Source organism: Scatophagus argus, chromosome 18, assembly GCF_020382885.2.
Source record: "Scatophagus argus isolate fScaArg1 chromosome 18, fScaArg1.pri, whole genome shotgun sequence".
Taxonomy (NCBI): Eukaryota; Metazoa; Chordata; class Actinopteri; family Scatophagidae; genus Scatophagus; species Scatophagus argus.
In genome coordinates this window covers 6,896,200-6,918,424 of record NC_058510.1, presented here as the reverse complement: position 1 = coordinate 6,918,424, position 22,225 = coordinate 6,896,200, and the positions used below count along the sequence as shown (strand labels likewise).

Genomic DNA, 22,225 nt, shown 5'->3' with positions numbered 1-22,225 from the left:
CCGCTAGGCTGTCTGCATTGCAATGCAGGCAGGAAGCGAAGGGTGATTAGTGAGCCACGGATATTTAGGTGACTTACTCGTTTTAAAAAGGTCAGTGGCGGGGGTGTCCTGTCCGCTGAACGCCTGCCAAGACTGTACTGTGGCCACATGAGTCAGAAGCATTATTCAGACCAATTCTGGGAAGCAAGACAATACAGTATGTCCTCCTGCAGACTGAGCAAAGCTGAGGATTTTCTATGCAGGGATGCACTTGAGGACTTTTGGGTGGTGGTGGTGGTGGTGGGAGCGCGTGGGCAGGAAAATGTCACTGCATGTGTGGCCCCAGCGCTCGTTTATCAAAATCTTGGCTTCTCTCGCTTATTGCATTATTACTGAAAAGAGATCCAAGATTTTCAACTCTTTCCTACAGCACAACAAGGGGATTGTTCCTGTCATCTGGTACTAAATCTATGTTTTATTTCAAATAGCGGAATTTCCCTTTTGATTTGATGCCATTAAGTGCAGATTTGTGTCTCTTGTTTTCACTGAACGCACGCTCAGAGCCAATTATTCAAACTAGCTCTCTTCTTTTCTGTAGAGTACCGCTGAGTTTCATTTAGGGTTACAATTCAGGATTATTTTCACAGTCAATTAAGCCTCTAAAATGTCACCTTAGTTTTGAATGAAATCTCAAGGTTACAATAGCAGTCGTAGGAGAAAGGAGTCTGTGTGATCAGAGCCCAAAGGGGCGTATAAATACTCGAGATGGATGTAGTACGTTAACTCAATCCACTGGTACCAATCAGGCTCAGCGAAAGAGGATCGTCCTCAGTGAAAGTGATGGCTCTATTAGCTCAGAGATAAGTAGATCTGTCAGCTATTATCATCAGCCAAACAACACTGGCTAAAAATAACCAAATGAAAGAGTGATTCCCCTGTAATCCACAATATATCCACTCCCTGGATCAACCCCCCCACCCCCCCGAGAATAATCTAAGCACAATCTGTACAGTAAGCTGTCTTTTCCATTATGCGGTGACATGCTATTACAAGCACATTCATTCATTGTGTTTCTCCACCCAAATGCAGCCACGCAGAGACAGACTCACAGCATTAAACCCATTTCACAAGACATAATGTCAAACAGCTGTGGTTCAGAAAGAGGCATGATGGCATTTCTGCTTTACCACAAAAGGTTTATCAATAAAGAGAGTTTCGGCTCTGGGCTTTTGATACTCAAAAGGCTGGGTGAGTGTGACATCACATCTCTGCAACAAACCGCAAACCGGCCAAGCTTCTTCACTCGCACACGCATGACAGACACGTTGGACTACAATCAAAAGCAACACCGACTGACAAGTTATAGAATTTCACAAGACACTTAATACAAACTTGTCCTCAGTGTTGTTTTACGACTCCAGCCTGGCAGCGTGTCGTCGTCTATCCAGCAGTCCAGGCTCAGACTCTACTGCTGCTTATGGCACTGTCCTTACAGTCAGACGAGCCACGCAGACAAAGCTCAATCACGACGACTTCCTCTTGGTTTGTGGGGAGCAGGGAGGCTTGACCCGACCGCACTGTCACAGATAAAGAAAGGCGGCCCGGACTGACTCCGAAAAGCAGTCAGACGGCTCTGCTTTCTGCAGATTTTCTTCTGCTGTAGAACTAATTTGAAAGTATTAAAAAATTTGTGTCTTTTTTTTTTTCCTTCCACTAATGACAAAGAAATAACATGTCGTAATGTTTGTATAAGTTAATGACAAAAACTTCCACGTACCACACATGTATCCACAGCATTACCATACAAAAGCAGCACTGTCAGCAGATACTGACTTGCGTCATCTTGGGTGTGTCACTGCCAGCTATGCACACCTGTATTTGTACAGTATCAGTCTTTCTTCATTGCACATGAGCTCAAGCTCTGACACAGTGTTTAAAAAGTGAGATCTGAGAACTGAGATCTTTAGGCCAATTCACAGATTTTCCACGGGGCTTCAATCCGGGTTCGACAGTCAGAACAGCCCTGAGTTCATTCAAGCATTAAGACTTTGCTGAGCTGAGAGGTGAATCCTTCTGATTCTGTATACTCTGAGGATTATTTTCCTCAAGGATATTATCTGTATTCGTCAGAGCTCGTTGTCCTCTCTGTCCTAGCCTGTCACAAAGCCCTGACTGATGTGTTGAGCTGGTTGCTCTTCTGCCCGGTTGCTGAAGCTGTCTTACAACGCCCACTTGGTTTCCGCTCACCTCCAGATTGGAGCTTTGGGAGAAGAATCAAGGTGGCAGCACCAAACATCTGCAAGTGTTTCTTGTCCCCGTCCCAGGCTCCATGCCCCAACACAACGCTATCTAACATGTGGACAGGGAGCTCCTTGGACTTAATAGCTTCATCTTGACAGGCTCTTATTTATTAAGTCCAGTAAACTTCAGTTCCACAGCCATCACAGTGAAGACTGCAGGAGGATGGTCAAGATGGTCTAAGTTCAGTTTGGTGTTTTAGCGACGGCACTGATTATCTGTTTAAAGCAGGTATTTATGCATTTAAACTGACATGAGTTTGTGTTTTAATGCATCATTAGGCAGTAAATGTTGGTCACACATTGCACTGGCTATAGAATAATGGCACCATCGCTCCTCACGAACGTCGCTTTAACTATGCAATTATCTGCTTCTGGGCACAAAATCTCTCGGGAAAATGAAGGCTGTCAGATGATCAAGTCAGGCTGGCAGAGCTGGCACCGTTTCTATCCGCTTTCATGTCTTCATTACAGACAAAATGAATAAATAAACTCACACTTTTGTGCTGTGTTGTTGTTAGTTGCTACTCTAAGGAAAATGGAAAGCGATCCAACAGCAGCGACAGCAGCGCCAACAATAATAACACTTGGAAATATGTTTGCTTTGTCATTATTAGTTCGTGGCTATAGTCTGATTGGAAATGAAAACAAGAAACTTAAAGGGGTGCTCCGGCAACTTAGTCCACAACGTTATGGGACTTACCATAGACAGACTGGGGGAAATAATGTCAAATTTGAAAGCAGCAGAAGGCAACATAGCCTAACTTTTAGTCCCATGACTGTGGCAGTCTCTACAAATGCTGCTTCTACATGTCCCCATAATGCAATTTTTCTGTTACGTCCTTTAAGCCCCCAACACCTCCAGTTTGTAAAGCAGGCTTTCTGTTGGACTACTAGACATGCTATGCGCACTAATAATATTCTGTCTCATAATCGTGTCAGTCTTAAGAATACAGGACACTTTCTCACATCTAATGACAAACTTGCTTTGCTTTCTTGTGTAACCAGGCAACATCCAAAACAGGCCTTGAAGGGAGGATAACCAGCCTGCTCATAAGAGTCACAGCAACCTTTCACCTCGAGCTCCTCTGATCAGTGGGCGTCTGGCAAGTGCTCAGGCTTCCGTGAATCTGACATATGATTGCATGACTTCACACTCCTCAGTGGAGGGACAACGTGAGGGGGAAGAGGTCGCGTTCACCCTGATTATTAAGACATTCAGCTAACGACTCGCTGAAAGGAGCCAGCGTGAGACTGTCCTGAGAGCTGACAGCAGGATGTTGAAGACAGTCAACAGATGAACATAATTTTCTCACAAGTTGGCTGCTGAGAAAAACAGCCTGCAGTGCATGACATACTTTTTAAGACTCCTTTCAAGAGCGACACGATGGGCCACGCACGCTTCCTCAGAACCTTTTACCAGCCTTTTGCCTTGAAACTCTCACACGACAAACAACGTCAACCTTGAGATTAACTTTCACACCTGTGTCATCTTTAGTGCCATCAAAACGCGAACAGAAACCTGCCGCTTCTGTCCCTGCCTGGCATCCTTGCTGTGGGATCCAGTCCTGTTATCAGCCGAACGGATTGTTTTGCTTGAGGCACACCAACCATATCTGTGGGCGTCTTCCACTTGACAGTTTGACTCTCACTTTAAGGCTATTTTGGACTGGTACCAAAATAGCCCTCCAGGGCACACCAGTGTGCCAATAAACTCATCCGTCAGTTTGCTGCCCAGACTCCTGTGAGTGCAGTTCATTTGGATTTTATTTGATGAGGACGATGTCCTCATTAGAATCTAAGTCTCAGAGGTCTGCCGTAGCACGATGATGAAGCTCATCAGGATCCTCAGCCCTTTTAACGCATGAACAAATGGCCTCATAATGCTTTGGTAAGGTACGGATAGAGATGGACAGGAAGCAGGAAGACTGGTGAGACATGTGAAAGAGCTGAAGATTTTTCCTTTCAAGGCAAACACCAGTTCAACTGACCACTGTGAATCACAGACGGCTGGAAGACTGACAGCAGAGAGAGAAGAAAAGGATACCCACCATGAATGGGTTCACAAGCACAGGACGACAGTGACTTTCCAGAAATCATGCACGCATCTAGACGTGCAATTTATGCCTTACTGATAAAAACACATGAAAAGAGTAAAAAATTAACCACTTACAATGAATTCAGACCTTTATTCCAGCAGCAGCATGTGTATTTATCAACAAAGCGTATCTTCTTACAACTAAAAAATGGCTGATTATGGGTTTTGCTGTGAACCAAATTCAAATTTATTAAAGGAAAAGTCTTCACTGAAACACGTTAGAGGTTGTCCAAGTAACAGTTTCCACTTAGCAGGAGGCCCAGCCAGTAAGGTTGCTATCAGCAGCTCAACATCTACTCCACATGCTTGTGTCTGATTAGAACAGCTATTTAAACTACAAATTAGCAAGTTATTAATAGCAGCAAATCTGCCTCAATGTCCTGCTTAATCATTTGCAACAGACAGGAAATAACGGTGTGAAACAGTGATCTCAGTAACTGACACAAAACAAATGAAGAAATCCTCTAACCTGGACTCTCACCTTGTTATCTCTGGGTCTCCATGTTCTTGTTGTGGCTGCGGGATTTAGAAAGACGAATTAATCGGCGAGTTTAAGTTATGGCGAGACAAGCGAGAGGAAGAGCAGGGAAAAAATCCCAACAGATGCAGAGAGAAAATGTTCCCAAAACAGCGGGCTGATATCCGGACACTCGCTCTGTCCTGAAGCGCTGAAATGCACAAACACAAGCTGTGTTCAGAAAGGAGGATTTTCCCTTCTTCCGCCGAGGCGCATAATCCAGTCAGAGCTGCGTTCACAGACAGGAACACACTGCGCTGTGCTGTCGTGTTTCAGAGTAAAGTTTTTTCACCCTGCTCTTCGCTTGTCTCCACACACACTCTCTCTCTCTCTCTCTCTCTCTCTCTCACACACACACACACACACACACACGCACACACTCTACGGTGCGGAGCTGAGTTTCTCCCCGGAGCTGCGCCTCTGATGTCAGCAACAACGTGAGCTCCAGGAAGCGGTGACGCTCTCCCGGTGGTGCGTTTCCAAGGCAGCGGCGTCAAACTGAAGAGGAAGCACCGCCCCCGTGTGGACACCTGGAGTAACTACAGCATCTGCTCCAAATTGTTTCCTATTACAATCTATTCTGAATAGATTGACATATTTTGGATAGTGAAACACTCCTAATTTCTGTTGTCAGTTGAAGAGGTAGATGGCCCCTAAGTCAATACCCTCATGCTGTCTTGCACATATTAGCAACCGGAAAATTAAAATAAGGCACTAAAACCCAGTATGAGGAGCTGAGTCCCATTTGAGCAATGTAGTGCTATAGACTATGGTGGGCTTGATTTGGAGTCACCAGGTCACATCACATGGAAGGAAAACCAAACAAACAAACATTACATCATCATCACTGTTCAGTTTAAATCCAAGCACAGTGCAGGCTGTATACTGTATACAGACTTTTATATAGACTATACTTAATCACCTAATTCATGCATATAAAATAACCCATGACAATAAATCATCCAGGATTTATTCTGGCTCCTCTTTGCATTCTGCACCATTGCACTATTGTATTCTCGTTTACAATTTCAGAAACAGTTTGACTTTGCATTGAGACACTGTATGTTGTTGGTGCTTTGTACAAGAGGCAAAATTTGGATGCTGTTTTAAATGTAAATAAAAGCGGAACGCAGTCGTATGCAAACTAACCGTGTTGCCCGACAAGAGTTTCACAAAGTGTTCCTCGAGCCCGTGGAGTAACATCACCGTTTTCCTGTGGAGTGATGAAGACCGCTGATTTTTTATCGGTCCACAACTTTCCCAGTCCTTTGTTGCTCCTGTCCCAACTTGTTTGAAACATGTTGCTGACATCAAATTCAGAATAAACACACATTTACCAATGAACTTGATGAACTGAAACAATAGATATTTTGTCTTCGAGCTGTTACAAATCAGCATGCATCCAAAAGGATTAGTAAATTATCACGTTCTGTTATATTTGTTGGACAGCTTCCCAACAGTTTTGCAGTTGTGCTTGTACATACTAGTTCTGTGTCTTTGTTTAGCTTTGCTGTCCTTGTCTTCAGCTGCTTGTCTATTTAAAATGAGTTTGGAGTGTGCAACACTCAGAGCAACTTAAAACTGGCGTCAGATTATTTGAATGTGACGTTTGAGATCCCAGTCATGGAGAACATGTTGTGCTTCAATCAAAGGTGAAACAGATCGCACAAATGCAGCAGAGTATTGTAACTCAGCAGCACTATGTTGTTCTATTGTCAGACTGCTGAAGCACTGCTTTGCAAGCTGGAGAAGAGGCTACCTGTCTAGCAAAATTATTTAAAGTGAACACAAAACCGTAACCCCGGGACAGTCCTGTCTCCTCTTCTGGCCGCTGACCTTGCCTCCAGCATCACTCTGTTCAGGTTAGTTCCACACAGCTCTTGTGTTATTGTGATCAGACATGCCCTTGTTCTGCGTAAGACTGCTTGAGTGCAATGAATAACAATTGGACATTTGCATCCCTCTGTGGATTTTCAACGCTTGTCGACATCTGTACAGCTGAACTGCGCTGTAGATGAACACCACAGGCAGCTGTTATGAACAATAACAGGTGCTGCGTGTCTGTCTGAGTGTGTGTGTGTGTGTGTGTGTGTGTCTCGTGGTTTTTGCAGCATCATTTTAAAGAATGTTTCAGAGAGATTTTCATCCTTTGGGGAAAAGGAAGATGCTTTTGCTGTCAGTTTTGTGAAAAGTAATCACTGAAGAATGGGCTTCATATTTATTCCAGTCACGATTAATGTAAATGCAAGAATGCCGAACTGTATTCTGACACAGCAGGTTGCAATGCTGGAATCGACACATGAATGAATCTCCTGCAGCAGCACGCGCGCACACACACACACACACACACATTCTGTCATAGCGAACTCCAGCCAAGTGAGGGATGAAGTAGCACCTGTGCCAGCTGGTTGTGGGTGTACACTCAAAGCTTTTGTTAGAGCTCATGTTATGTGCATTGAACCAGCCTTTGCCTTCCTTGCAGCACTAGAACGAGTGCGTAAAGTGTGTTTATCCTTGTGGAGATCTTTCTCTGATTTTTATGCTGTGCTTAGAGGGTTTTAGAGAAAAATCCATTTTCCCCTAAGGGTGAACTGTGGCTGATGTTGACGTGCTGGAAATCAATGAGGACTTTGGCAGTCAGGTTGTGTTAAAATCTAAAAATACAGTGTAAGTGATTTCATTTTACGTATCAACCATTTTAAAAAAATGGTGGATTTCCTGTGGGCAAAGCTGAGATTGCCGGTGGCGAATCCAAAGGCAGGAGTGATTGTCATGGGTCATCCGCTCAACTGCTCGTCAGCTGAAAACAGCACGAACAAAGAGGCAGGAATGTTTTGCTTCATTTGATATAAACCCACCATAAAATGCACCCAGTGATCAAACAGGCTTTACACCTGTCCTTAAAGCACAACATCCATGTGCATTGAGACAGGAATGGGACCCGCTGCGGTGAAATAAAGACTTCTTACTGATGCAAAAACCCTGATTTGAAGCGTTGTTAGATAAGAGTGTGGTGGTTAATATTAAAATTTTTTTATTTTATTTTACAGAGAGGCTGGGTGCAATTTTTAATGTTTTTCACTAAGCTAATGCTTTTGTAGCTTATGTTCTCTGTGTAATTTACATGTAGAATATATAATGTTGTGTTTTTAACAACGTGTGCAATATTAAGTCACATTAATGTTTAAGTACATGAAGCCTACATTAATTTGTAAACATGAAGAATTTGGGCAATCCAGTGAGAAACCTTTGAATATCAACTGTAAATTAAATCCTAACACGTCCTTAAGTCCTCCTTTTACCTTTTAACTGTCTTGACAAAAAAACAAGTACATAACTTACAGATTGTTAAAAGAGCTTTAGTATTGTTATTTATGAAAAAAACAGAGACAAGACAAGTCACTTACAGTATTTATTTACATTCTTCCAATAAGAACCATAAATAAGTTGACTTAAAGAGAGAAGGTTAAATAGCAGATGGTGACTGTGATGTTAAGAGGACGTGACGTTAGATTTGTACATTTCATCAAAGGATCCTGTTCCCTCAAGCCGCAGAGTGAGAACATTCTTCACTAGCGGAGACCGGATGACCACAACGGCCCTGAACTCTCGGTCCTCACTACAACACACAAAATACACACTAAACAAAACCATGCAATTATTTGTTTAACCTTTATAGTATATTCTTAACACAATCCCTGTGTCGACGACGTGAGAATGGTTTGTTACCTGGGAGAGAAGCTGATCTGGAGACACTGGCTGCAGCTGGTAACGTGGAGCTCTTTGGACCTGAGAAACCCAAACTCTGGTGTTACTCTGAACACATGGGAGTCTCCTTCATCTGAGTCTACAACCAGACACGCACACACACAGTGAAACACACAGGCATACTACAGGTAAATTATAGGAAATGGTCATCACAAATGACACTATGGGCATCATTCACTGGTATGCAATCATAGACATAATTCTCGGCAATGTGATTATTATTGAGCAACAGGTTATTATGCATAATTGATGGTAAACTCTCACATTATATTTAACTGATACTGGAAAAGCTCAAATGAGGAAGAAGAGTCGCACACATTCTTACTGCTATGGAAAATAAGGAGAAAATATATAAAAATGGCCATGTAGTGTATGAGTAAAAAAAAAAACAAACATAATATCAGCTAATATAGTCAAGTTGTGCCTAAATTAACGACCTAAACAAGCACAACAGCCAGTGAAAGAGCACCGAAGTGAATGCAGATCAGTGCTTACCAATAAGTGATTTCCAGTGAGTGTGAGCTCCACTGTTGTGGAGGTTCACTTCGACTGTCTGCATCTGCCCCACGTAGCACAACCCAAAGCTGATGCTGTTGGTGGACAGACGCATTGTAGGAAGATCCAAATGGGCACAGAGAAGAACCGTCTGCACAGCTCAGAGACAAAATGAACTTTGTGAGACCAAATACTTTTCATTTACCTACAAGTGTCAGTGCAGTATTATTGAATTTTTTTCTTTCTTGCTCATTTCAGAGATTCACTACAGTCTCTGACCTGCAGGCTGTTGTTGCTGTAGTGAATCAGAAGGTTTTGCTGGAACCTCAGCTTCCTCTGTCCACTTGCACTGTGGATCAGCGTCGCCCCAGCGGGGACTTCCTCATCCTCCTGGCCTGCATGGTCCAGAAGGGACAGGGAGCAGTGGAAGGCCACCTTCACCTGGTGGTCACATAAAAGAGCACAACAACAACAAGATAATGGACCCCTCTTTAGATCAAAATATTCTGCTACTGTATGTACAGTGTATATCATTCAGAACTTGATAGCCTCTCCTCATCTCACCTGCACAACATGTTGTGACTGCAGCACCAGGAAGCGACTGTCACCAGTAGGCGGGTTGCTGGAGTTGCTGGTCCGGGCTCGAGGCTGTGGCTTGAGCACTAAAAAAGGAGGCTGAGTTGCCAGTCTAAATTGTAGGGGCATTTCTGTATTGTTTTTCAGCAGAAGGCTCCGTGTGATGTTAAATTCACGCACTTCCAGCTACGGAGCAAAACAACCAGAAAAACAATCCCTGAGCATGACTGGTCAGAAATACGATACACACACTTGGGATCAGTACCTCATGTGTATAATTCAGTATGTCAGAGCACTGTTGATTAGTGTTGTAGATTTCTCAGACCAACCTCCTTCTCCGATTCTGCCCTCAGTAAATCACCGGCTGAGGCCCGAAACTCCAGCACCCCCTCATCCTCCTCCATCTGCACCAACAGCCTGCAGCAGGGAGCCCAGAGGAAGATATGCAGCTTAATAGGACCACCTCTGAGCTCCTTTTGCCTAACCTCAGCTTATTTTAATTTAGGGAACATAAATTGAGTAGGATCAATTGGTTTTAGGAACATAAATAGTATTATTGTAATTGCTTACACTGCGGGCTTAACGACTGCCAGTAGATCCATTCTGACAGGCTCCAAATCCAAACCCTGAGCTCTTCCGACTTTGCCCGGGACACATGCAGCCATCTGTAAGCACACAAAACACGATAATAAGGGAATTTAGCTTGCATCAGAGTCATCTACTGTTTGCCTTCTCCAGGATTTAAAATTGAAATTCACAGTTGAGTGTATTGAGCATGTTACCTCAGAGTCTAGGCTCATGAAGCCCAGAGCCAAGCCCACACATCTAGACTCACAAATCGACCTGGAAAGAGTCAGAGGAGTGAAAGACACATGGACTGTGCTGCTGCCCTTTGCTGGAATCACCTGGGAGTTAACACCAGAAAGAAAAGCACGATCATGAATGTGGCTAAAAGCAGCGATTAAATGGTAAAATTGACTTGTGTGGCAAAAATCCAATCAACATACTATTTGCTGAGGTGTGATGCAGTATGGGTAGTCTGATAGGTTCCCCACATGAGGTCTGATGTGGACAGAGAAGAGCTTTTTCTTTGCAGGAGACGGATAAAGACTGGTTTCATCTTCCTTACGGACATCCTCGGATATATTTTCCTCACCTTCCCTGTCCTGAAATAAACAGAATTAAATTTTGAGCTGGTGAAAGAGTTAATAAGGCATTTTTTCACATCAGTCAACTTACTGGCATTGTAGCCTCAAGAATTTCCCAGAGGCTAAATCTGTGTCGGGATGTCAAATGTACTCACAGTCATGCTTTGGAGGGAAGCGCTCGTTTCCTCAGAGTCTGGGGTCCCATTTCTCCCCCAGTCTGTTTGAATGTTTCCACCAGAAATCCGCAATGCTCCACTCAACACCTCATTGCCATCGGCATCTTTAAATGGGAAGGCATCTCCACACGCCACCACAACATCCACCAGTTTACGGTCATTTGGATCTACGTTATATGTTTCCCAGTCCAAGCGAATATCTGGCATAAAGATATGAATTAGATAACTTTATTAACCCTCAGAAGGGAAACTGGGTTGGTTTCCTCTGAGAGAAATAAAACACACAAGCCAAGAGAGGCCGCAGCAGAATACAGGAGTAAGACTAACACACAAGCTAATGCTAGCGTAGCTCAGGGAAATGCCTCACCTCAAACTTACATACAATCTATCAAACAATAGATAAAGGCCGGATCATAAGAGATGTACCCAGAGCGGGGCAATACATATGAAACCTTCAAAAAATGTGACTCTCATCTCAAAAAAGAGATAAATGTTACGTTATCAGAGCTGTGGGCTCTACAGTCTTTCTAAATCGTTCTGTGGAGTAGAACAGGACTTGATCTCCCACCTGAAGTATTTTTTTTCCTTACTTTGTGAATTTGGAGTCAAAACAATTTTAGAAGGTGCTTTTCTAATAAATTGGTCAAACCTTATTTCTTTTTTGCATACTTACCAAACATAGTGGGATTGTTGATGCGAAGAGAACGAGACACTGTGTCCCCTCCAGACACATGAGTGCCAAACCTAATGATGCAAATGGGAAATGTCACACACTCTACAATACACAAACGCAGGCAGACTTAATTGGAGAAATGGAAAGTGGAACAGACTGTATGATCGGTCCCTGGTTCTGGCCATCTGGACGTGGGCCTGTCATTTGGAAGAAGAGTGGGCAGCCTTTCACCGTCATCTGCACGGGAATGAGCACAGCCTCAAGGTCCCCGACCTGCAGGAGGAAAATTAGATCTCAGCATTCAGTGAAGTGAAGTGAATGCATGTTTAACATTTGATGCTTGTTATCTCACTCCTGCTGTGGAAAGTAATGTACAATCCGGAAATTTCATAGATCATACTTTGCATATGAGGTGATCTCTGTATTCCCCCCACATGTCAGTGTAGGCTGTGACATCCACAGTCTGGGTCTCAAAAGGCCCCAGCATCCCAGTGTCTGGCAAAACAAAGAGCGCTGCACCTTTTCCGTGAGCCAGCAGGCTGTTCACAAACTCTGCCAGTAGATACACAGAGAAGGAGTCAGAATCTGTAGTGAATTTACTCCATCTGCTTACTTTTAACTGTGTGTGCACTAACCCTTGTGTGCTTTATCCTCTAATTTCTGAGCTTGAACTGAATGAAGCGGCTTCTTGATATACGTGGTTCTGCGATTTAAAATGCAGACTGTGTCACATCTGCAGTACAGTAAAGTTACTCTTTGATACATCATTCAGGCCAGTGAGTTTCTTTACCTTTTCTCTGACTGCCCATTTGGTTTTGAGGCATGGCAGGTGAAATACTCTGGTTCTATGGTGAAAGGAGCAGGGATAGCAGTTTGATTGGTTATCAGTAACTGCTTTGTAACGGCTCTCTTCAATATGACATCATCTCCAAAGTCAAGTAACAGCACAGAGGGGCTCTCGTCTTCAGGGGTTGAGCTAAAAGTAAAGAACAGTAGCCTTATTTCAAGTGTGATATTGCATACGTCAAATGCTTTTGCTGAGCAGTTAGTGCAGCCATTTGGCACTTTCATCCCGAACATTAAGCCAAGGTTACTACCGGACACTGGGCAGGGAGTAGGACACACTGAGCTTCTTGGGTTTGGAAGGTACAATGCTAAGAACAAGAGGAGAGTCCATCCCCTGGACTTCACATAGAGCAGCCACCTCAGTCAGCTCCAGCTGGACAAAAAGACAAACAATATCAAAAAATAACTGTCATTAAAAATATATTTTTCTCCTGACATAATCTGTGCATCTCTTAGCTAGTAGCTACCACCTTGTGTGTTAATTACTGTTACTTACATCTGTGTGACAGGTAAAGTTAACTGTGATCTCCATGCTGGTGTTGGGTCCCAGAGTACCAGAGGAGGGGTCAAAACTGGCTGTGCACAGTTCAGCATGTTTACCCTGGAGCTGAGCCTGATGGAGAAAACGTAAAGCCCACATCACCAGGTGCTTATTTTTAGAGAGAAAACTAACAAATATATATAATATATAACAAACAACCTTACACATTATACAGATTATGAACTGCAAACATGCATACAGACGAGGACTTTGCTTCTCACATGATTTCAGTGCAACATTCGTTCTTCTTACAGTAAATTAAGAGGTAGTATAAAGTTAAAAAGTAGCGACGCCAGCGTACCATCCAGCTGAAGTGTGAAGGCAGCAAGGTTTGGTTAAAGAGAGTGACAGCCAACTTGGCAGGAACTCCAACGAAGAGTTCAGGGAGCAGCAGCTCACAGTTTAGCAGACAAACCTGAGGAGACTGCACATCTGCTCTCACTGACAGGTGACTGCAACAAAAACACACAGGTAGTGTTACTTGTTATCAGCAGGAAGCTGTTACTAAGTTACATCATCTTTGTTGGCCCAGAGCTCCAGCTGCCTCGAAATAAAGTGCTTATTTAAGGAAAAGTTTACAGGATAAATAGGATAAATCTTAAAGAGCAGAAGAGTGAAGTTTCATGCACCCTTACCATCCTGTTCCATCCTCGACTGTCAACTGCAGCTCAGTTTCATATTGCTGGCAGAAACGCGGCATAAGTAGCACATCCACCCTGCAGGAGGCCAAGGGGGGCAGCACACCTCTGCATGGCTCCACCAAGATCTAAGAAAGAGAGATGAACAAATATGTAGAAATGCATAAACACGTGATTCATGTCATTTTCTGTTGCGATATTGGTCCACTGTGTGATACCTGCGTGTCTCGGCGGTCCTGTTTCTCCTTCAGCGTCCAGGAAGCCTCCAGCTGAGTGATGTTTGTGAGGAGCAGCGAGGTCTGTGCACACTCCCCAAGCTTCATGAGCCCAAAGTCCACACTGGGCACATTGAGGGTCACTATGGGACCCTATCCAAATCACAAGATGAGCGTAAAGAGAAATTATCAAACATTTTGTGAAGATTTTGGTAATTCTACTTACCTTAAAAGAGACTTCTACAGGCAAAGTGACCGGTTCATGATGGTGCTCTATGTGGCAAACCAGACTGGTTACAACCCGCTCTGGTTTTCCTCCAGTCACAATCAGGTCAAAATCGAAACACTCATTCTCCTCTAGAGACGAACACATAAGGGATGATCAGTCAGTCAAAAATGAGCCAATAAATCAACACTATGAAATGCTGTTTGCAATTTGTAATGCTGAAGAGAATCTAATTGAAGGAGGATTTCTCTGACACAGGACTGTGTGACACACCTATTCTACCAGCAGAGGGCTCTACTTCCATTATGTGGCTTCTGCTGCTCAATCTCTCCCATTGAAAAGAGATGCGAGATTTGCTGTGGTTCCACATCTGACACACACAAAAACACAAATTAACACCATGAGTAACTGTGATTGTGGCACATGATGGAAATTACAATTAGTTTAAGAAAGAAGTGGTAAAAATGACCTTGAATTGTCTGCGGGTGGTTGTGCAGATAAAAGTCTCTCCAGGTATTACAACAGCATAGGGCTCCAGAAGGACCTGGTATGGCTCTGCTGACCCCTTGACCTCTATCTCCATGACGATGACATTACTCACCTTGGAGCCAGTGCGCACAGGCTGAAGGACACTAGATTTCCACACACATTGAGATACAATCCAAACACTTTGATGAAAAATATGCCAGAGGAGCTTCTATTTAGCAAACCTGATGCGTGATGTCAGAGTTCTTTGTATGAAATGCACATGTACAAACCTCTACCATTGTGAATATTAAATCACATGAACTTTACCCATTTTCACTGGGCTCTGGTGGCAGCTGAGGGACATCATTCAGGACCAGGTGACAGACGCTGTGGTAATCCTTCAACTTCAGAGCACATTTTGAATAGGACATGAAGTAAACATCAGCACAAATGTTTCTTTCTTACAGCTTTTAAACAGGAGGCAGACATGGCTAAACCCTGATTCTTCTGTTCTGTCTCCTGTACCTCTTTAGGATAGAATGTGAACAGAAACTCTTCTTCCTGGCAGGGGGCCAGAACTCCTGTTTGGGGCCTGATATGGAAGACATCATCTGCAGCCAGGTGGAACTGGATATGGGAGGGCTCTGGGGTTTCATTTGGAAGCAGGGGGCACAGGTTGGGCTTCATGATCTGCCAGTGGAAAGGCAGCTCCAAGTGACTTCAGACCCAGAGAGAGACAGAGAGCAATGGCATTATGTAAGGTGATATTTCATGATCCCTGATGGGGAAATACATTTTGTACTTGTGCACAGTACAGTGTCAGCGACACAACAGCAGGCCTTGGTCTTGTAGGTAATCAGCATTTAGTTTCTCACTCAAGGACACTTCAACTACATGAATTGTCCTGTACTAAAAAGAGTAAGAATGATGTGTTTTGTGACCTTGCGGACTAACTAAGATTAAAAAAATGCGAAAAATATATCATTTTGACATTTCATGCCTTTTAATGATCATACGTGTAGGTGCAAGGCTTACACATTGTTTCTAATGATGATTTTTTTCTCTTGCACACAGTGAGGGTTACATGGGCTGAAACGGACAAAGTGCTCTGCAGTGAGGTCATGCGTCTCTCCCACCACGGGAGGCTCCTTCTTCCCAGACACAGACACAAGCTCGAGGGCAATCGGCTGGCCTTCACCTGGGAAACACACACATTATGCAAGAGACGAGGGGCATCAACATCTACACAAGTACAGTAAAAGCATAATTTTTTAGAGACAAAATTCATAGAAAGTTTTCAGATCACTGAAAAGATTCACCTTCGATGGAAATGTCTTTCACCTGGCAGTTGTCACACACAATAGTGAAAACCTGGCAGCTCTTCTCAGCGGATGTGGGAAAGAAAACCACCTGAAAACACACACACACATTTGAAGTCTAAAAACGGGGAAGTATACTGACAAGCCTTTAAATCATTTTAACTAGTAGTGTTATTACTAACACATGCATCTGAAGCACTGCATTAACACATTTTGATTCCTACTTGATTTTAACTGACCTCCACATGAGACTCACCTCCACCACAGTAGCCTCTCCTGGCTGCAGCACAAAAAGAGAAGGGCTAACTGCAAAGGGCGGATACTCGCAAAAGTGACTTCTTGCCACAGACTATAAAGAAAGAAAAATGGAGGACATGTAAAGCACATGAACTACCAAAAAAATCTATCTTATCTCTCAGATAGATTTTTACCCTGAGGTTTGAGGCTGGCCACTGGTTCTTGGGGATGATGCAGAAGGTCCCAGCACTGAGACCGACATTTTGGCACAGGAACTCAACAAACTTTACCCCTCCAATCAGACAATAACCACAGTCCAGAACTCTCGGTACTGCACAATAATTAGGTGGAAATATATCAACAGCGCATGACCAGATAAAGTACGGCCATAACAACAACATAATGTAGATTGTAATGAGACTCACAGGTGAGTATTGGAGGTGGTCGTCTGGCCACGATGGGCACCACAAGCAAGTGTTCAACCTGGGCCTCCACCACAATGAAATCCTCATAGTCCCCCAAGGAGTCTGGAGCGAAGCGCACTGTATACTTACAACTCATCCCTGGGGCAACAACTCCACCCTCACCAGGAAATCTTCCTGCCAAAACATATCTGACAATCAATCCCTTCTTAACTTGTACCAGCATAATTCTCCATATTCCCTTTTGTGCAATTTATCTTCTTACACTTTAGCATTTGATACAGTAGGTGGTGCTGGTGTTCACATACAGGATTGCAATAGCAACATAAGAATACCAAAAACCACCAACTGCATTCAAGAAATGTAGGACATTGCTTGCCAAAACACCATGGCATTCCTTTTTGATGTGGACACTGACACTTGGCATAATTTATGATTTCCTCACTACCAACAGGAACAGGTATGGAGAGGCTGTATAAGTCAGGGTGGAGCTCACCCAGCCCAATAGAAAAGTAAGGAGTGGTAGGAGGGATGACTCTGACATTACGGCTCGCGGAAGTCAAGTTTTTCAGCTCCAGTGTTGTCTAAAAGAGAAGAGGACACGTTACTGCATATCATCTCAATGACAAAAACTGATCTGAAGTTTTCCAAATTAATTCTTCTAAAAAATAATCCACCTCATAAACATGTCCCACACTGTAGTCACTGAAAATCACCACTGGAGGCTTTGCTAGGAAGACTGGAACAGGGACATCAGTGGAGCTTTCAGGGAGAAAGAACACAACACCTGACTACTCTTTCTATTCTCAGTAAAGGCAGTTTCACAGGAAGTGGTGAGCTGGGTGACACACTATCACTGACAACATTAAATTCTACATCTACCAAACCACAAAGCAAACATTTCTCCCAAAGAAGCAATTGCCTTTTGCCTTCCTGCTGAATTGACATGTGCAGTGAAGCAGGAAGGAGCTCTTGTGAAAGGATGTTTTAGACCAAAACTCTGCGGCTAACCTTTGTGATCAGTTAACCTTCCTGCTGCCCCAGTAATGCTCACCATCATCTACAACGTGTGCAAATAAAGCATAAACCTAAACAGCCTCACTTGCATATAAACAATCATGAACTTGCTAGCTCACGCCTTTATACATAGAGTAAAAACAAAAGGTAAATGCTATTTTATATACTTCGCTAAGTAAAGATATTAAATATTCAAAGTACAGTGAGACACATAACAGTTGCAAGTATATATATTATATAGACAAAAGTATTGGGACAACTGACCATTACAGCAAAGAGACCTATGGTTACGATTACATCCTAAGTTCATGGACTCTGCTGTGGAGCTGGTCCCCCCTCCTGCGGCTGTGGCAGCTTCCACTCTTCTGGGAAGACTTTTGCCCATTTTGTCTAAATAGTGTATATCCTCCAACTGTGTTTGTATCCACAGGAGAAATTTGAGTTAGCCTGTCTTTTTTAACACACACTGTAAGATGTGACATTCAGCAAGATGTGTCTTGTTCCACATTCAGATTGGCTTTTCCTGTCTGTGTTTGTGCCAAAATACATTTGAAAAGAATGTATGTCTGTATGCAAAATATTATGTAACCCATGCCTGCTTTGAAGAATGGAATGTGAAAGTCTGATGTGAAAGAAAAGTGCTTTTGTCCTGAGATTTTTTAGCATAATTTGTAGGACAATCAACTCTGATTGTCTCTGAACTGATTGATCTCTGAACTGATTTCCTGAGTAAAGGCAGTTGTGCAAGGCTCATTTAACTGTATGAAAAACAGAACCATTTTTGGAGAAGTATGAATACAGTGTTGCTGAGTGTTTAAGTTTTATACTGTAATAATGAGAAACTACAAGCTGCGAGGCACAAAACCTTTCTCACCACAATATGTAACAATCATGGCAATTTTTAGGGCTTTGGGGGTGTTTTTTATAATGACTTCACAGTTGGTATAGCTCAAACATGATTATACCTGAAACAATAATAACACGATCAAGGAACACAGTGTGGCAGATGAACTCTCTGAATTACATAACGCCATGATGCCATTTTATATTTGCTGCTCGACAGAACGATAAGACAAGAGTGATGAATGAATGAAAAGAAGGCCCTTGAACTCAGTGGTTTCCAGATACCTTTGCTCCTCCATTCCTTTCCTCGCAGGCTTCCCTGCTTTGGTTCTGGGTCGGATGAGAGATGTGCCACCCTGATGTGCATTTGGGGGAAGGAAGCGAGGGTTGCGCAGGAAGCTGTGTCGAGCTTTCAGCTTCTGAAGTTTTTCCCATCCCTCTGCCTGACCCTTTGCGCTTGGCTCATCCTTCCACTTTGGTCTGGGTTTGGTCTGGTTCAGCTTCTGAAACATGTTAACAGATTTGAATGTTTTCTTTGAATATTTACAGGATATTGAGGTAATCAAGTCACCCTCAACTCTGACTTGTCAAATCAGAATCATCATTTACATCAGTTTTCAGAACACAAAGAAACACCTTCTAATCATATTCTTTTTACGCCCTGTTTTCTTGCCGCCGTGTCCTCTTTTTGTTTAGTTTAGTTTTTGTCATTATCTACTTGTATTAATTGTAGACATCAGTATGTTGGATTCTCTTCAGTAACGACACTGTACAGATTCATGAGTTATGAGCTTCTGACTTCTCACCTCCCTGGGAGTTTTCTTCCTCTCTGATGTATCTGTGCTGGAACTGAAGGTCAGGCTGAGATCTGATTCATTTACTTCTGGCATTGTCTTCTCTGGACTGGGAATTAGAGTATAGCCATCATCCTGAGGCTCCCTGGACACATGCATGGTGTAGGCAATGGTGGGTTTGGCAGGATTGGATTTTACTGACAGGAAAACAATGAAATAGTGTTGAATATTGACCCAAATTACACCATTCATTAGTACTTTAAGATGAGTCCCAAAGAGGATCATGTACTTGTTACTACCGGTGCTTCCACATGTGGTTTTTGGGTAGGTAAGTAGTCCTCAGGGGAAATCAGGTTGGCATTTTTGAGAAGATCATTGTCTACATACCAGGAATAGACTGATTTGACTGAAAACAGACATAAAAGATAACACTGGATAAAAAACATTTCAACATTCCTTATATATTGAAACTAGATATACTTGCGCATCAAGTGCACATTTGTGCAAGAGCGTTTTACATCAGTATAGCACTAATCACATCACTGTTTCCATCTCACCTGTAGAAAGGCCCTGGTGATCAAGAACATCTCCCTTGTTCTCTTTCATTCTCTCATAGGCCCGGCTTTCTGTGGCTGCAGCTCGAGCTCTGGCCTGGATGATGTGACTCTCTAGCATGTCAGCCTCTTTCACACACTGCCTGTAGTCAGAATGAGCCTAAGTGATTCAAGAAAAAGAAAATTACCACAGATTAATACAGATTTATGACTGCCATGTTTGCATGAACTGCAGTTATTGGTAATATCAGTCTTGTTAGGTTACCTGTTGAAGCTCTTCAACATATCTGCTATGGTAGCTGCTTTGTCCATTTTTTGTCTTGATGATGTTGGACAAAGTGTCCTTCCCAGTGATGTCTCTTGTATAAAGGTCCTTGAAAGTGTTGGCCAACACGTAAGAAATGTCCTAATGTACGAGGAATGTGAAGTCGTTTTGCGTCATGAGCAACGGGAATAAGAATTTCATGGCTATTCTTGGCAGCTTTATGAATCAGGAAGTGTTTCTTACCTGTGACTTTCCTGATGCGGGTCTGTGACTGCTCAGAGACGGATCAAACATTTTTCTAGTCTCGGGCCCTTCCAGTATGGTACAGAAACACTGAACAGCTTTGCTAAGTCAGCGTAAACAAGTTAAATTTACGAGTTTAATAGCACGTAAAGTCAACGATGGAACTGAAGCAAACATGTAGCGTTAGCAAGACGAGTTTCACCACTACTAATTTTAGCTAAAGTCGTGGCTAGACGTTTATTTTGTCGCAGTCCTAAACGGCTCGCTGCTTGTCCGCCATATTTGTGTACATGTGGTTGCCATAGCGACAGCCGCTCGTACGGCTGATCGTACACTTAAACATAAAAAATCCGCAGTCCCCCGACACAAACAAACGAGCACAGTTTTATTGTTACACAGCCTTTATTTTGTTAATTTCGACTCTCTGCTGTCGCTGGTTGAACAGCTGTCCTTTTGTTGCAGAGGCAGTTAAGTCCGCTTCTAACTGGACAAATTCCTGAATTTGTAAATTCGTATTCTGAGTTCTGTAAAGGAACACAACACATTTTTTATTTTGTAAAATCTATGTAATATTATACTGTATAGATAGTCTTTTTATCTTTTTATCTAGTATAAACCAGTTCGCTGCATTGTCTGTAGGACGTGCTTTCAACTCACTTGAAGTGACAAAACTTAAACTCAGTATTTTTACACATAAAGTTCTTAACCAGCAATTAAAGGTCAAACTGACAAACATTTGATGCACTCAGTTAATAATTAAAAATAATATGGATTTCATGGTTTTCTGCAGCATTTCCCAACACTCATCATGAGCCAGACTGCTTCATGAAATCAGATGCAGCTTTTTTATTAAACTAACACCCCCGCACACTGTGCTGCCATATGACGTGTCCCTGAGGCGATGCGAAAGGAATACCTGCCTGTCTTTGTACAACGCAGAAATACAAACAGGTACTGAAAATCCTCAGGTAAGGATCGGAGCTTTCGGCAGATTGTGCCATGCAGATTCTCGAGAGCCTTATGATCAGCTCGGGCAGTGCTCAAGTGGGATTCTCAAAGAGGGAATTGTTGAGCTCACTTTGTAGCGTCTCGTGGTTTGCCAAACAGAGCTGTTTTTTCCCCCCACAAGATTCGTCCCAGCGCGAGAGTTCATAGGACAGAATGGCAGACTCTGATAATGGAGAGGCACAAAGAGGGATCTGTCTGAGGCCTCATGTATTACATTCTAATGAACAAAACCTTGTGTGTGCACTACACAAACACCAGTTACCCTCTGCTGTGTCAAAGTACACCTGTCCTGTGCTACGACACTGACAACAACAACAACCAAAACTTCTAATACCCCTTTGACAATTCGCCAGTGATGAAAAAGAGCATTTGTGTGTTCACTAGAGATGAGCTAGACATGCATGACGGGCAACACCTGCTGTTGCTTTAGCACATATTTCTGTTTGTTGTCACTTAGCCAAACACTGTACTGACATTTCTACCAGCAACTGATGCCTAACTCCTGTCAGTGTGCCTCGGTAGCGCACAGAGCTGGATATTACAGTAATGATCACTGCAGACATGGTGTGTGCAGTGGCGATACTCCCAACTGTTAATGTTAAGAGGGAACAGGCAAAGGGGAGAGGCAAGAGCACACCTCAGACTATAAATGACAGGTCTGTGCCAGACTACAGGGCAACACCCTAAATAATTCAAACCACACTCCCAGTGCCCAAAATGCCACAAATATCTACAATATAGAGTTAACGCATGTACAGTGAAGGCTCCACTTAACATTATCTTATCTGGGGTTACACTGGACCTTGTGCAAGTGTTTATGTTCAATGTGCGTTGGAAGAATTCCACCCAAAGGTGTAGTTTC

General features: G+C 43.0%; 2 protein-coding genes across 5 annotated transcripts in view; both read right to left on the bottom strand.

Moving 5' to 3' along the window:
• map3k22 (mitogen-activated protein kinase kinase kinase 22) overlaps window positions 1–5,250 on the bottom strand; it is a 36,195-nt gene extending 30,945 nt beyond the window's left edge. The window contains exon 1 of the mRNA XM_046371639.1: window positions 4,856–5,250. The gene's annotated coding sequence lies outside the window, so the exon portion shown is untranslated. The remainder of the gene's footprint in view (window positions 1–4,855) is intronic.
• Window positions 5,251–8,290: 3,040 nt separating this feature from the next.
• Window positions 8,291–22,022, bottom strand: dlec1 (DLEC1 cilia and flagella associated protein). Of its 4 annotated transcripts, none has more exons than XM_046371155.1 (38): window positions 20,356–22,022; window positions 20,113–20,253; window positions 19,851–20,007; window positions 19,583–19,699; window positions 19,306–19,490; window positions 18,785–19,002; window positions 17,317–17,401; window positions 17,136–17,223; window positions 16,643–16,816; window positions 16,412–16,548; window positions 16,237–16,329; window positions 15,981–16,071; window positions 15,697–15,859; window positions 15,187–15,379; window positions 14,989–15,065; window positions 14,663–14,825; window positions 14,467–14,563; window positions 14,194–14,324; window positions 13,971–14,120; window positions 13,750–13,880; window positions 13,416–13,566; window positions 13,070–13,186; window positions 12,825–12,946; window positions 12,518–12,703; window positions 12,363–12,430; window positions 12,128–12,279; window positions 11,885–12,000; window positions 11,728–11,798; window positions 11,034–11,254; window positions 10,738–10,896; window positions 10,513–10,635; window positions 10,301–10,395; window positions 10,060–10,147; window positions 9,719–9,916; window positions 9,434–9,595; window positions 9,155–9,305; window positions 8,621–8,738; window positions 8,291–8,531 (listed from the first exon to the last, which is right to left on the bottom strand). In XM_046371155.1, the coding sequence occupies exons 1-38, from the start codon at window positions 20,404–20,406 to the stop codon at window positions 8,384–8,386; spliced, it is 5,088 nt and encodes a 1,695-aa protein (XP_046227111.1). In that variant the 5' UTR covers window positions 20,407–22,022; the 3' UTR covers window positions 8,291–8,383. The 4 variants fall into 4 exon arrangements, 3 of the variants coding, with proteins under 3 accessions (XP_046227111.1, XP_046227113.1, XP_046227112.1); XM_046371157.1 differs by having other exon boundaries at window positions 8,291–8,510; window positions 20,356–22,019; XM_046371156.1 differs by having other exon boundaries at window positions 13,070–13,180; window positions 20,356–22,019.
• Window positions 22,023–22,225: the final 203 nt, after the last annotated feature.

Excerpts from the sequence above, each read along its gene's own strand:
- dlec1 (XM_046371155.1), bottom strand. The coding sequence starts at position 20,406 with ATGTTTGATCCGTCTCTGAGCAGTCACAGACCCGCATCAGGAAAGTCA. Across the intron at positions 19,003-19,305 it reads GGAAGAAAACTCCCAGGGAG|AAGCTGAACCAGACCAAACC; the intron begins GTGAGAAGTCAG and ends AACATGTTTCAG. Across the intron at positions 8,532-8,620 it reads CAGATCAGCTTCTCTCCCAG|TGTGTATTTTGTGTGTTGTA; the intron begins GTAACAAACCAT and ends GGTTTTGTTTAG.